The sequence below is a fragment of the Meleagris gallopavo genome, chromosome 19 (assembly GCF_905368555.1).
Source record: "Meleagris gallopavo chromosome 19, MGAL_WU_HG_1.1, whole genome shotgun sequence".
NCBI lineage: Eukaryota > Metazoa > Chordata > Aves > Galliformes > Phasianidae > Meleagris > Meleagris gallopavo.
In genome coordinates this window covers 7,312,887-7,327,698 of record NC_139422.1, presented here as the reverse complement: position 1 = coordinate 7,327,698, position 14,812 = coordinate 7,312,887, and the positions used below count along the sequence as shown (strand labels likewise).

The 14,812-nt window shown below is 48.3% G+C and overlaps 1 protein-coding gene across 1 annotated transcript in view; it reads right to left on the bottom strand.

The window, feature by feature from the left end:
• Positions 1-14,812, bottom strand: part of COL5A1 (collagen type V alpha 1 chain) — a 128,406-nt gene that overhangs the window by 25,560 nt on the left and 88,034 nt on the right. The window contains 11 exon segments of the mRNA XM_085239143.1: positions 1,773-1,826; positions 2,415-2,468; positions 3,071-3,115; positions 4,011-4,064; positions 4,415-4,459; positions 7,871-7,924; positions 9,265-9,318; positions 9,600-9,707; positions 11,040-11,093; positions 12,162-12,206; positions 13,374-13,427. Coding sequence (XP_085095269.1) covers positions 1,773-1,826; positions 2,415-2,468; positions 3,071-3,115; positions 4,011-4,064; positions 4,415-4,459; positions 7,871-7,924; positions 9,265-9,318; positions 9,600-9,707; positions 11,040-11,093; positions 12,162-12,206; positions 13,374-13,427 — 621 coding nt within the window.

The window sequence follows — 14,812 nt, the reverse complement described above, 5'->3', positions numbered from 1 at the left end:
TGATGCTTTATTCCAGTCTCAAAAGTTGAGAGCTGCAGGTACGAGCACATTTTTTACTGCTTTTTCTAATCTCAGCTTAAGTGTCCTGGATATTTCAGATAACTCAATAAAGGAAATGTAAATGTCACAGTCAGACTCCGGCAGGTGAGAACCCTTCTCTCCACCTTTAAGTTAATCCTGAAGTAAGGACTGTGACTTCAAAATACCACAGCCATCACCATGAAATCAGTCTCACGGATCGTGAGTAAATATCTGGTGTTGCACTGAGCAGTATTTGCATTGCCTCGCTTAGCAAATGCCAGGCAAGTTAATTAAACTGTTGTGTGATAAGTTGAGGGGAAAAGATGCATAATGTGCAAAGCCTCTTTAATGCTCATTTGCTAGGAAAGGCGGTGGAGAAAAAAGCAAAGCTGAATAGAGGAAGTTGGGTTTCTTTCCTGTAGAATAAACACAGAACAAAGAATCTATCTGCTAACATGCAGCATGCAGTGATGGGAGAGTGATGTACCAACAACAGCAAACGAGCTGGGTTGTAAACAGGCGAGGAAAAAAGCATCAACATCCCCCAAAATGCCAAACAGAGAGGCACTAATTACTGCATGCAGAAGAATACATGGTAGAACAGTCATTTTTGCTTAGGGTATCCTTCAAGCAAAAAAAGGTGCACGAAACAGACTACCAGAGACGCACGACAGCCATCATACCTTCCGCATGCCTCATCACTCTCCTCTGGTGAGAAAGACTGATTACATCTGTGCAACAAAACCTTTTAAAATTGACAAAGCAGTATTGCATATGACACGGTAAGGGCCCCAGCAGCTGCTCCTCGGGGGGCAGCAAGAGAGATGTGCTGGGGGAGCCCCGTGAGTGGCTTTGGCTCAAAGGCGGTGTCAGCAGAGGTGCTGGTGTGCTAAGGCAGGGCAGATAAACGCGTGTGCTGCAATAACCAGCGTGGGCAGAAAAGCTAGAGCAAAGCCATGGCACCACTGATCCTGGCCAGGAGCTGCTTTCCTCTCCAAAGAAGCACTGCAGCAACGGGGCTGTAACTTCTCTGCTGTGCTACTGCTCTTGGTGCTGGCTGCACGGTGCATAAAGAAGGGAAAAGCGTTTATTTCTTCCCACGGCAGGCTCCTGAGAAAGCAAAACTGCCCCTGAGCTAAGGCAACGGAGTGCAGAAAGCTGAGTGCTGGCTTATGAAGGAGGGAGTCCATCTTGCATCTCTGTTCCCACATACCTAGAGTTACAACAGCAACATTACACCTGGACATTTCCAAAGAGAGGAGTGGGGAAGAAAGCAGAGCTTCACCACTGCGCTACAAGAGCAGAGCTGAGGCACAGCCTTCCCCTGGGAGGGCTCTGGGGAATCCGTGAGGTGCACATCATGGGCCAGGTTCTGGTTTGCTGACTCACAGCATCCTCCCACCCATCCCCTGCAGCACACAGAGCCCCAGCTGCTCCTGTACCACTCCCTGGCCTCGCTGCCTCCCCATTCACATGCACTCTGTGTGCAATGCACATCACTCCCAGTGTACCACAGGGACAGAGAGAGGGGCTGGTGCGTGGCCGTCATGCAAATCATCATTAGCCCAACCCATCCTGCTCAGAAGAAGGTTGCTTCCTGTAGACCAGCCCGTGCAGCTGGAGACACACAGACCTCTGCAGAGAGCAAACTGGTGGCCCCATCTCCCCAGCTGCACAGGAGGGTTTAGAGAAACCAACCAGCAAGATGAGGCTCGGGGCTAATGATCTGCCCAAGAGTTCTGGCTACTTACAGTTTCTCCTCTCTGTCCGGGGTGACCAGGCAATCCATCCTTCCCAGGAGGACCCTACAGCAGACAACCAAGGTGAGAAGGAATGTGGCTGAGTGCTCAGTAGTACAAATAAGGACTGAATCAAACCTATCTGCATCTTTGCATTAATCCGCACCCGTTGTACAGAGAAATGGGGGTGCTCAGAACCCTAAAGGACACGGTCCTTTCTCACACATCTCCTGGTGATCTTATAGATCTGTATTACGGATATGCAGAGAGGGAGTGAGCTGTCACCACAGGGAAAGAAATCACTCCAAAAAGGCTTTTTTGAGGCTCCCCCTCAGTGTACAATAATTGCAGAGACAGAAGCGTTACTCTGTTGTGCTGTCCTCCCAGCACACAGAAGAAAAAGAACAGAGCAACCATGAAAGATCCTAGCGATATCGAGTCATTAGAAAATGAACATTTATAATCAGCTGCAATTTACTCGGCTCTTTAAAATCTTAAACCATCGAGTTATTATTGTGATGCCTCAGTAATGCCTTTTATCGGGCACGTCACCACTCGTAGAGAAGCAGCGAGGGCTGAGCTGGCACAGGCAGTCACAGCTGGATGGAAAAGATCAGATGTATTTCTTTGCACGTTCTGGGAAGCGTTACTTACAGGGGGGCCTTTTGGTCCAGGAAATCCGGTTGGTCCTTGAGGCCCTGGTGGTCCCTGGGATACAAAACGAGGCAGAAAACAGGCTTAAGGAGTGGATACGCCTTACAATGATATTACAGCTCTGCGTGAACACCAGGTGAGCACAAAGATATGCAAAAGCTGGCTTGTTGTGCCCAAAGAAATGCCATAGAAATGCACGTTTAACCAAGTGCTCAGTCCAGCTGAGAAAAGCACAGCAAACACCAGGAGTGTCATCAGCCACTGAGGGGCTCTGGGTATCTGCACAAACAGCATGGGGAGCCTTCATTTCTTCCCATGGATCAATTTGGTGTAGGACACCCAAAATCCCACGTGAGCCTCACCTGAAGGACTCAGAAGGGCTGTAAGGGCTGGAGGTGATGTTGTATGACCTCTCTCTACACAAGCAAATTTCACTGTGGATTTCGAAAGAGATTTTTTCTGTTTGCTGATTGAGGTGTGCTCAGCCATATCCCGGCTGAAGGGAGCTCCCCACTGCTCTCTGCTTCACAGTACTTGGTAGGACACTCATTGCAGCAAGACCCGAGCACCAGCTCAGAGCTGTAAACCCAACCCTTCTGCTGTAAGAAATCAACAGACTGCACTGATCCCTGCTGTAGTTCCACACACGGCCTTACCCGTTCGCCAGGAGGTCCAGGGGGGCCATCACCACCAGAGTTGCCCTTTTACAAATAAAAAAAACAAAACACAACACATCATTAAGAATACATAAATCACCATTTCAGCTGCTTTGCACAAAGGCTTCAAATGGCACCACCCCAGGTGACACCCATCCCACCGACTGCCCGGCCCCTCTCCATCAACAGTTCCATACCGGGAGCCACATCCAGCGACAAGTGAGCAACTGCTTGCTCCCCCCACACTGCTTAACAAAAATACAGGAAAGATAACACTGGTGGGCTCAGGATATTTCCACCAGATAACAGCCGCCCTCTGAGAGATAAATGCCGCAGCAAAGCCAAGGTATTTATCAAAAATTCATGCTGCTACAAAGCCGAGACATTTATTTTTAAAGCCGGCAGCGCGGTGGTGACAATGCCTCATTACGGCAGCTTCGCTTCCATTATGGCCAGCAATTGATGGTCACTTAATTGGTTTCTGCAGCAGGTGCTGGAGCTGTGCCTGCCTCCCCATTGGCTGGCAAAACAATGCCATTGTGCTGGGCTGCCAGTCGTTGGGCAGCAGCGCGCATGCAAAGTGGCTCAGCAAGGTGCAAGGTCGTGCACAAAATAGGGCTCAGGGGGAACGGAATGTAGGGCTGTGCTGCCCCTGCTGCAAGGTATCCCCTCCTCTTCTGGGCCTTTGTTGGCACATGCGGTTGATCTCCTGCTGAAATGAAGGCCAGCACGTTTCTAGGAGCTGTGCATAGACTTCACAGTTGGGTTATGAGGTATTTGGCTGGGTAATGAAGGCCGGGAAGGCTCAGCTTTCAAAATGCAAAATGGAAAAGGGAGAAAAGGCAAATGGAAGGCAATGAAGCAGATGGCCTCTAATGCTGACACTTTTTAGGACGCAATTTTCTTCCTAATTGCCATCATAGGCTCCCCAGAACCTTACCTTTGGGCCAGGTTTCCCAGTGCTTCCCCTAGGGCCTCTTTCCCCACGTGGACCCTTAGAAAAACACAAAAGATGACATCTTAGTGCCTTGGGTAATAAGAGCAGCTACAGTGACATCAGAGAAGCAGCACCCAAGCTGCACTGGGACAAAATGCTGTCCCACCAGCAGCAGTAACAGGGAGACCAGAGCCTTCTGCACTGTGGTTTCAACTTATTTTGTCACGATGTCAAACTAGAACCAACAGTGAACCCCATCCCCAAATCACCGCATCCCCTCTGCTCAGCTTTAAGGCTGAAGGCCACATCGTAAAGGGCCAGATCCCACCCAGCCAGGACACGAACCAGAATGTGCTTTCTCCTGGCATTAACAAGACATCAAAAAGAGGGAAGAGAAGCATCGTTACCGTTGGACCGCGCTGCCCCCTTGGACCTGGTTTGCCAGGTGTCCCCTGCAAAGGAAAAGAAACACAGATGAGTCTCTGGCCAGCAGCAGCCACAGACTGGGCTTGCAGCAGATGCAGCCCAATGGAGACCCATTGCTCCCCACACCTCTACATCTCTTGTTTGTAATTAAAACGACAATAGCAGTTTTACACACAGCTCTCGACGATGGCATTTGTTTTCTTTCATAACATTTGGATGCATGTGAACAGTAACCCTCCCAGGCTGGCTCACGGTGCACAGGGCACAAGCTGATGACATTAAATATTTAGGGAAAGCCAGCAGCAGAGCAGAAATCCTCACCTGCACTGCTATTTTACGCTACACAAGCCAATTAAGCCGCCCCACATATTTACAGATCCTTCTTCATCTTTGTGAACCTTGTGCTAAACAAGTAATTTAAGACATTGCTTTGCAGCCGCAACAAAACAGCAGGCTTATGAGATCTGACAGATGCACTCAGTTTCCTGTAATGGGGGACTGTGATTAATTCTGACAGAAGAAAGACAAAGACGGCTGGGTCCTAAATCTGGAATTACGTTAAGCTCCATTTCCATGCCCCTAAAAGAAAAGTAACGGCCCACAGCTTGCTAACTGAAGGCACTATTTTGGCTGGTATCATGATCATAAGGGCACCAATAGGTTCGACTTCTTCCCCTGGACAGAGGGTCCACTTTTTTTTAACCAATCACAGCTGAAGGAAGAGAGACTTTCTATGTAAGGAACGTAGATGCTTAAAATATCATTTGCCATTTTCTGCCCCAAATCCATCATCTCACAATCTCGCCTTCTCGTGTTCGGCACTCATTAACCAGGTGAGCAGAACACAGAAGCTGCATAACTTTCAAGTCAACTTCCTTCCAGCTGCTATAATTAGCCCTGCCGAATCCTCCTTACTCTGTGGCTTCATGTAGTAAACACTGCTGGCAAACTTCTCCAATTAATTACCCAAATTATCTCAAAGCACCTCACCTGTGCCACGTGAGGCTGAATTCGGATCTGGCAGCACAGAGTGCAGCCCCCTGCAGGTCACCCCCCATGCTCCCTTCCTTTTCCCTCAATTCTATCTTCAAGCAAAATTTCCCCCTGCTTATTGCTGCCATTAATCATGCATACAGCACTGTGTACCACCGCTAAGAATTTATATAGCACTGTAAATGCACGCAGGCCTATATATTTCAGACAGAGAAGGAAAGGCATCTAAATTCAGATTATTTTCCAGGCACCCAAATGGATGGCCTGGACCTCAGCACCTCCCTGCACCCTCCGGGCTCTGTCAGACGGGGTGAGCAAGGAGATCTATTATCCCATGCTAATGGCTGAGGCTTATTAGCTCCGAAAATAAAGATTGCTTACTCACATTCCCAAGTATTGATTTTACAACCAGGCTCTGAAGATGCCCCAGCCATCCCACCCAAGCTCAACTCCGGCTGCAGGATGCTGAGATGGGCAGCCTTGGACCAAAAACAACCACCATGTTAGGCTGTGGATGCCCCATTCCTGGAGGCATTCAAGGCCAGGCTGGATGTGGCTCTGGGCAGCCTGGGCTGGTGGTTGGAGACCCTGCACATAGCAGGGGGTTGAAACTGGATGAGCATTGTGGTCCTTTTCCACCTAGGCCATTCTATTCTATGTTTGGAGGGGATGCTTTCATTAGATTTCCTCACTCTCAACTTGGTTTCAACTTTGGGAGGGGCTGCCAGCACTGAAATTGAGATTTTTCACCTTTTTTTTTTTTTTTTTTTTTTTTTTAATACAGGTTGGGGGACTATTCATGTTTGCTAAGATGCAAGGCTTATTTCAAGTCCTACATGATGACAATTGCCAGAAAAAAAATCAACCCGTGATTCATATTATTCTGGACACATAAACAACCACGTAGAGTATCATAATAGTAATACCTCGTAAAAAGAAAAGACAAACAGGAATGATTTTGGGTTGTTTCAGCTGCAAATTGGGTTACTCCACAATGCACCAGAGAAGCAAATCTTACAAACTCACTTTCCTGACTGCGTGTGGACATGCTCATAAAATAGCAAATTTACTGGTCTCGGGAGAAGCAGAGTGTAATTTATCAAGTCTAACTCAACGAGGCTTAAATTCAGTTGATGGTCTCCATTTGGTTTGTGCAGCGCGATCCTCGCTCGGTCTATTGTTCTGTATATAATCGCTTTCACTTATTTCAAAGCAGATACTTGGGAGAAAGGGGAAGGAAAAAAAAAAAAGATACCAAAGGAGTCAGTGAAAATCTCTATTTCTGCTACTCTGATAAATTTTTCAAGCGCAGCTCCTTTCACTAAAAGGAGAGATTTGTCCATGAAGTGTTTTTCTCTCTCTCTCTCTATGCAGACAAACACGGGGATAAAACATGGACGAGCTGCAGGACTGGGTTCAGAGTGGCACAAATGGTCCAAACCATCACTGGGGAGAACTGGAATTCAACCAGCAGGAGGGCAGCAAACGCTCAGGGCTGCACAGCAGCGCATCTCCCCGGGGCTGTGGTGCTGATGCCTCCCTTTAAGCCACCTGAAAATGCAGCCCAAGAGTTTCCTTGCCTACTGGGTAAGGCGGGTGGTAATTATAGGGCTACAGTAAATATGAGGTTGTTGTGGCAGCTGCCTCCCTCCTGCTGCCCAGTTCCAGTGCTGGAGCTGAGGGAGGGTGGTTCATAGCTCAGAAGGAGATGAAAATTACTCAGTGAAGAGAGAGAGAGGAAAAAAAAAAGAGGAATATAAAGCAAATTTCAGTGGCACAATATTAATGCAGTGCAAAGTGATTTATGTTTTCTGCGCTCCCATCAAACACGTCTGTTAGAAGTCATTTGTATTTAAATGAGAGGAAGAGGGAAATGAATTCTGCTCGCCTCTTCTCTCCCCCCAGTCTTCACCCTGTGACCAGAGCTGGAGCACGGAATGAGTGGATGTTGGTGCTCTCCATCCCCTAAATAAACATCGTTATCCTCAAACTAAAAAAGGAAAATAGGTAAATAAAAACCCACTGTTGTGTATAGGCAAATTCCTGCTACCTGGAAGCAAAGCTGAGAGAGGTGAGAGGTAAAGGACATCTGGGGGGGATGGAGCCCCACTATTTGAAGGGCGGTTAGGAATCTAGGATAGCTTCACTTGTTAAAAGGAGGCACCTGTAAGTGTGTTTTCACCAACCCATTTTGAATCTCCAGTTGGGCTGAAGATGGTTCTGAACAGAATCACCCATCTCCAATAATCACCGTTAATTAAAAAGCTCTTCATGCCCTGAGCAACGTCTGGCAGGGAAGGAAGGATTCAGGTTCAGAGAAATCTAAAATATCTCGATGTAATGGTGTGTAATAGGGCTGGAGCATCCTCTGTTGGGCAGTCCTGCCTGAAGGCTCTTCTCTAGAGGGAAAACTCAGCCAAGTGAGCAGAGAGAGCAGCTCTTACCCGTGTGCCCTTCTCGCCGTTGGCGCCTGGAAATCCTGGGAAGCCAATGGAGCCCTTTGGGGGAGAGAAAAGAGAGATGGGCTCAGGACACTGAACTCAGCCTGCCTGCACCAGGCGCCCATTGGCCTGGGATAACCCCGACCAACCCTGTTGACATCCACATCTCCTGGGGCTCTTTTTTTTTTTTTTTTTTTTGCTTTAAAACCTTCCTCTAATAAAAACAAAATCGAAGACAGACCTGGAACGACCTCAGAAGCCAAATTGCCTCCAAAAACAACAACCCGAAATAAAAAGGCCTATGCCTTGCTGGAAATGGCTGCAAAGCCCAAACCCATGGTTGCACCGAGCGCCTGGGGAACAGCAGGCTTTTGTGTTTAGCTCCTAAGTCACTACGGTGCATATGAAAATTTAACTCCTGGCTTGTTCCTTCCTGATATGAGTGCCTGGAGAATAGCTACTGCTGCTGCTTTTAAAATATGAATCAGATGAAAAAAAAACAAATGCAAAGGAAAAAAAAAAAAGCGAATTAAAAAATAAAACATCAACACCACAACCAGGAAACCATCTCTTGCAGTTAATTATGTCTCCAGTGTTAAACATGCCTGCTTTTTTTTTTTTTTTCAAGCAACAAGCATGAATAATAAAATATGATTCTTAAAAAAAAACCTTCAATCTTAAGGAAAGCATAAGTTCCCAAAGCCTCAAGGGCATGTAGCTGGAAGCCAGGCTGCAGCCTCACTCTGTGTAATGGAATTCACAGTTTGAACTTAAAAAGAAGATTCAAAAATGGCCCAAACGAAGGTGGGAGTGTAGATAAGATACAAAGCATGCTTGTGAATCTGCAAATAGCAGTTCTATTTTAACTTCAGGGAGACCCTGAGTCATTAGCTATTCCCCTTAATTAGCTAGCAGTAGCCCCAAGCCTTGAAGATAGCTCCATTCTGCCAATTGCCAGCACGGCAGTTCTCAGGAGCCCATCTGCCACCCAAGCACCCCGCACACCTGGTGGGAGCTGCTCTGCACACTCTGCACTTTGCAGCTCCTGTCCCCTTCATCTCCTCTCAGCACTGTGCAGGAGATGATGCAGAATGTGGCCCATCCCCTCCCGGCTGAGGGCTGGCAGCTACTTTTACCCATCCATAAATACATCCTCTGCGTGTGGGGAGGAGGGATGGAGTGGTATGAAATGTGAGAAAGCTGCACATCCCTCAGCTCTAAAAGGGAAGGCAAAGGGCTTGGCTTCCCATCGCCTTGGATGTGCTAACATGCAGTGCCACAAGCGCGGCAGAGCTGAGACACCAGCCCTGCTCCTCCTGCCATGTGTCCCCCGGGTCCCTCAGCCCAGTGGTGTCACCATTCCGCCTCGTCCTCGTGAGCAGAAATCCCACTGTTACCTTTGGACCCTGCCTGCCCGGGTAGCCGGGCAGCCCTGGCACGCCGAGTTTTCCCTGAAACACAAAGAAAATTGGGTTAATGTGGGCAGCTACAGGTTTGCCACTGAAAAAAAACAGAAGCACTGGAAAACCCTGAGCCATGCAGATGCTGGGTGGACACAACCAGTGGATCATTGCTTTCCCTGAAGCCTTTAGAAGAAGCTCCCACATTTCCCATCCCTCTACCCCACAGCCACCCCTGTGCCCCCAGCCAGGCACCCCCTACAGCAAAGTCCCAAAGAAAAGAGGGCTGTGCCGCAGAACCAACCCAGGCAACCCCATCCCCTCCAGCTCACCTTCTCTCCAGCGGGACCGAGAGGACCAGGATCTCCATTGGGACCTGAACGACCTTTGGGGCCTTCGGGGCCATCCTCACCCCTGGGGCCTGGAGGTCCAATTTCACCCTGTGAATGACAGGAGGACTCAGAGACATTATCAGAGACTGCAGAAAGACTCTTGGAGAAGGCATTCAGTCACCGAGAGTCTCACAGGGCGTTATCAGAGCTCTCTTTCTTGGCCGTGCCATTATCCCCAGCAGCAGCAGTCTTTCCGGTGGCCCAATTATCCCATCTCCGTGCAGAGCATCTCCACCGAAACAGCCGTCATTAGCTCTGATTGCAACGCACCCTTTTACCCACTTTCCGCTTCCCAAATTGCAGTTTGATGTGCAAGCAAGCCTTGGGAAGTGCTTAATTGAGGGCTGAGCTGGGCAACCGGAGAATAAAGATCAGGCTGGAGCTTTTGTGCTGAAAACCATTAGGAAATCTGAGCACGGAGAGAACTGAGCCATTAACATGAATTGTTACGACACTGCGGGCTCCAGCACACACAACAACATTGCCACGCAGCGCAGCAGGAGATGCTACCACACCAACACAGGCTCACAAGGAGCTGGGTGGCTGCAGATTTATCTGCGAGGCTTTCAAGTACCCTTGGCCTTTCATAGCATCATAAAACACAGGGAGAGCGCTGGTGGGAAGCGGAGTTGTGAGCTTACGGCTGTCTGCAGCGGCAAGGACAGCGTGCCACCTTCTGTCCTTGAGCCTTGGAACAACCAAGTCCAAGGTGACAGGTGGAGCACCAACCTGATCGATTATCCGTTTGAAATGCCAAGCAGAGATGGAGGATTTGATTTATAGTTTTACGAGCCTTCATGCAAGGCATTCATTTGCCCTTTAAGCGCGGGGATGGATGAGCACAGAGTGCTCCTGATTGCTGAGGAGATGGGATGGGAACACAGCTCCCAGTGCCCAGGTGCTGAGGACAGACAGCACCCAAGCATGATTTTGGGTTTCTGGTGACCTGCACATTCCACTGCTTTTAAAAGCTTTTGGACCTAAAGATAGGAGTAATATAAACCTGCAGATCCAGCAGCTTTCACTGCTCTGTGTTCCTGGTAACTGCACTGCACGCTGATGGCACTGAAGGCACATAATGCTCAGCAAATAACGATGCCTACCAGAGCCCAGATGTAATATTATGGGAGAGAAGAGATACTGGAAATAGATACGATACAGCGAGATTGTGCAGGATTCTTTGCAATCAAAGCAGCAAGACGGGGCCCCTCTATTACTACTCTGTTTTATTTTACCTTCAAGATGGCACTAGGGAATACAAGGATTTATGATGCCTGTGCTGGAAGTGAACATGAGTGCTCCAGAAGGACCCTGACAAAAACCTGCCTTGCTGAGCTGTTGCAGGAGCACTTAGAGACCTCACTGGGTGCAGGTTCTTACCCGGTCTCCCTTGATGCCCATATCCCCTTTGAAGCCAGGGAAGCCATCTTCACCCTAAAAAGCAGAGAAGGAAAAAACAGACAAGGTACATAGATGGAAAAAAATAAAACCAAAAGAATCAAGGCTCACCCAGCCTTACTGTGTGGCCCTTACCCAGAAAGAACAACATCAGCTTCTGTAAGACCTCGGTGCACACAAACAACCATGAGAACACACAGATGAAAATCCAGGCAGGCTGCAGCCACTGAGGTCCCACAGGGCTGACAAGGAAGGATTCCTTCACATCCCCCGCTGCCTGCCAGTCAGGATATCACAAATGTGGCTCGATGTGACTAACAACACCTTGCCAGTACTGGGAACCAATTACTTCTGCAGTACAACTGGCTTTATTTTCATGGAGGATGTTTTACACCACACTTCGAGGGAACCTCTAGGACAGTGGCAGTATTTCTTTCAGCCAAGAAGGTTTAATTGTAGAACTCAAATCAATAATGTATTTCATCCTACAGCAAATCTCTTATAGGTAATGAGGACACCATTCCCAGAAAGACCTTTAAAGTTTGGAAGGTCCCTGCCAAGTTTCCCTGCTAAATTGCTTAGATTTGCTGCTGATTTTTTTGTTACAGGAATGAAGGAGTACAGAACTGTGTAGGGTTGGAGTTGGGCAAGACATTTCTCCATCTCGTTTGTGAGAACCCAGCTGCATCTTTGACACGCACACACACAGACTGGGTCCACTTCCTTTCTGACTTGGGTTTCACAAGCTCCTCTAATGACCAGTCTGGATAGCACATCCCTTATGTTGTACTCCCCAGGTCCAGCAATTACCCAGCTGTAACACACCACAAACCCTTCATCTCCATGGAATCGTGCCCAGAAAACTCAAGTTGCAAATTTTGTCAGAAGGAAATCATCCCAAAGCTGGAGCTGAGCTATTGGTACCAGCTCACTGCAGCAAAAGGCCCCAGATCTGGGCAGGTCATGGGGCTGCATTGCTCCCAAATGTTCATCAAATGGTATTCCCTCATGCAAGAGAATTTCACAGGCAGCATCCAGCAGGATGGCACTGTAAAACTGCTCCAAGGTGCAGAAAATCAATTCAAACACAAAACACTAACTCACCTTTTCACCTTTGGTGCCCTTCAACCCACGAACACCGTCCGCTCCCTTGGGGAAGAGAAGCCAAGGTGTTACATGGTACATGTCAAGACAAAGGATAATTAAAAACACATCGAAATGTGTGCAGCAGAACACAAGCAAGGAAAGATCTGAACACTATTTATAGCTGCAAAACCAATGAGACGCATTTTTTTCTCGGAGCTAGAGATTCTTTCAGTTAATAGGATGCTGCTTGTAGGAAGCAAAGCCTCTTCTGTACGCACCACGGATTTGGTGCACGACACGTTTTCTGCAGATCACTGTAATGTGGAACAGTTCCACTTTAGTGGCAAACACAATAGCAAACCATTCTCTAATGGACCACAGCAGCCCAATCTGTAACTTCGCAAGAACTGAGATGAAAGCTTGCCTTGGCTACATGCATTCAGCTCAAGTTTTGAGGGCAGAACAGCAAATGGGATTCTGCTATTGAAAAAAGACAGAAGGGGCTTTAAGGGGGTTTAACTCTACCCATAGCCTCCAATCTGTGTTCGTATCCATGAGCACAGACCCTTGTGGATTCATTGAACCTCTGGAGAGCGAGATGCAACTGCACCTGAACCAATACATCGTGATGGGGTGGAACAGCCAGAGCTGAACGGGGAAAAAATCCCCACTGTCTCCTTATGAGCAAATGGAGCCAAGCAGGAGTGAGAGGTAAGCTGGGATTCAGCCCACTGAAGGAGAACATTGCTGAGACACACAGGCACCATCTCACAAGGTTTTGGATCAGTAGCATGAAAAGCTTGCTTTGTTTTAGGAGCAGGCATTTTGTTTTATTAACAAGCCTTGTTAAAATCTTCACATTCTGGCTGAGATTTACTTTGGCTGTAAACTGGAAATGATTGGAAGGGGATTGAGCCATGTTCACGAAGAACTAAAAGAGCAATCTCCTCAAAGCACTGAATGATGCTAGAAGGTGCTATTGGAAAGCAACAGGCTTGGAAGCCTGCGAGAAAAGACAAGACCAAGGCTTGGTCAAGCAACAAACACGGTGCCACTGAGGGGGCCCTAAGCACGAGGGCACTAAAAGCACACTGCTAGAACCAGAGCACACAGAGCACCCTTCCCCAGGATGCTCAGTACACCCAGGAGCACCTTGTCCATCTCCTGCATAAGACAAAGAAGTTAAGTTTGGGCAAACAACGTGGGGATGCTGCTTTGGCACCTCCTTACCTTGACTCCACGTGGTCCTGGATAACCAATGGGGCCCTGAGGGCCTGGTGGACCCTGGGGTGAATAAAACACAGAAAGAAAAACACATCAAATCAATGAGAAGGTGCAGCAACAAAGAGAATGTGAGGAAATCAAATATCCCATCCATCTGGCTGCTTCAGATTGGGTGGAAGTGGCAGCAGCCACCTGAAAATAGCTCAGAACAGCACAAGAACATCACTGGGAGCAGGTGTGCCCAGCTCAGCCAGCAGCAAAGATGTGTATGATGGGAAAGAACAAAGAAAGGAGACAAGACAGCAACTACCTGGTAGAAAGGGATCTGTACATCAGACAGGTGACTTGTGCGTTGGATTGGAAAGAAAAACAACTCCGAGAAAAACAACTCTTTTTCTGTTACCTCTCCACTCCCAAACCAGCATCCCCATTCGGATGAGGCACAGCTCAGGGTGGTATCACAGGCAGCAGTTACTGCCCCAGGCACACGCCTGAGGTGCTGCCCTTCGGCCTCACCACACAGCAGAGGAGATGCCTGCCGTGCTGGGAGCTGCAAAGCACCGGTGACACCGTGATGCAGCATGCGTGCACCCTGCAGGTGCTCCATCACCGCCCTGCTGCCTCGCTCTCCACCACTCCCACTCTTTGCTGAACCACTTGGCTTTTACTTTGCTGAAATTAGCCAGCTAAATAAATACCCTGCCACTTCCTCCAGCCTGACAGAGACAGGCATCTAATGCTGCTGGAGAAAGAACTCACACAGAAAGCTGCACTCCGGCCCTGTAATCATCCCGCTGACTCCCTGGTGTTTCATGTCTTCCATCACAGCCACGTTTGGGTTTTTACATTCTGCCATGTGAGATGCATGGATAAATGGGTGCTGTGCTGCATAGGGACTGCAGGGCGCTGGGCTGTGCCCTCGTACGGCCCTGCTGACACACGCAGCATTTCTCAGTTGAATGGGACGCAGAGGGAAGGCAGATGGTAAATCTCCCAGACAGACAGACAGCTGTATAATTCAAGGACTTTGGCCTCTGGCAATATTCTCAAATATATTGTTAAATAGAGACTTTGAGTCGGAGGGGAGAAGGAGAAAATGGAAAAGCAGAAATACAAAAAGAGTAATGTTCTGCATTCCCTTGTGCCACGAAGGATATTTCTTTATGTCTGAAAAGGAGAAGGCTTCTCTCTGCAGTTTCAGATCTCCCATTGCTGACCCTGCTATCTCAATTCCCCACCTCAGGGCTGCCCCCACATCCTGGCCCCAGTTAGCAACCTTGGTGACTGCAGTGATGCTGTGTCAGCCAGGAATGGGAAACTGCTGATACGAGTCTGCTAGCAGAATCCTTGTGCTGGCAAGCATCTTCTTAACAACATTGTTTGTTTTATTTTGGGAAGAACCACGAGCCTTAACAGCAAAACCTCTCACTCCTACAAGCAGCAGC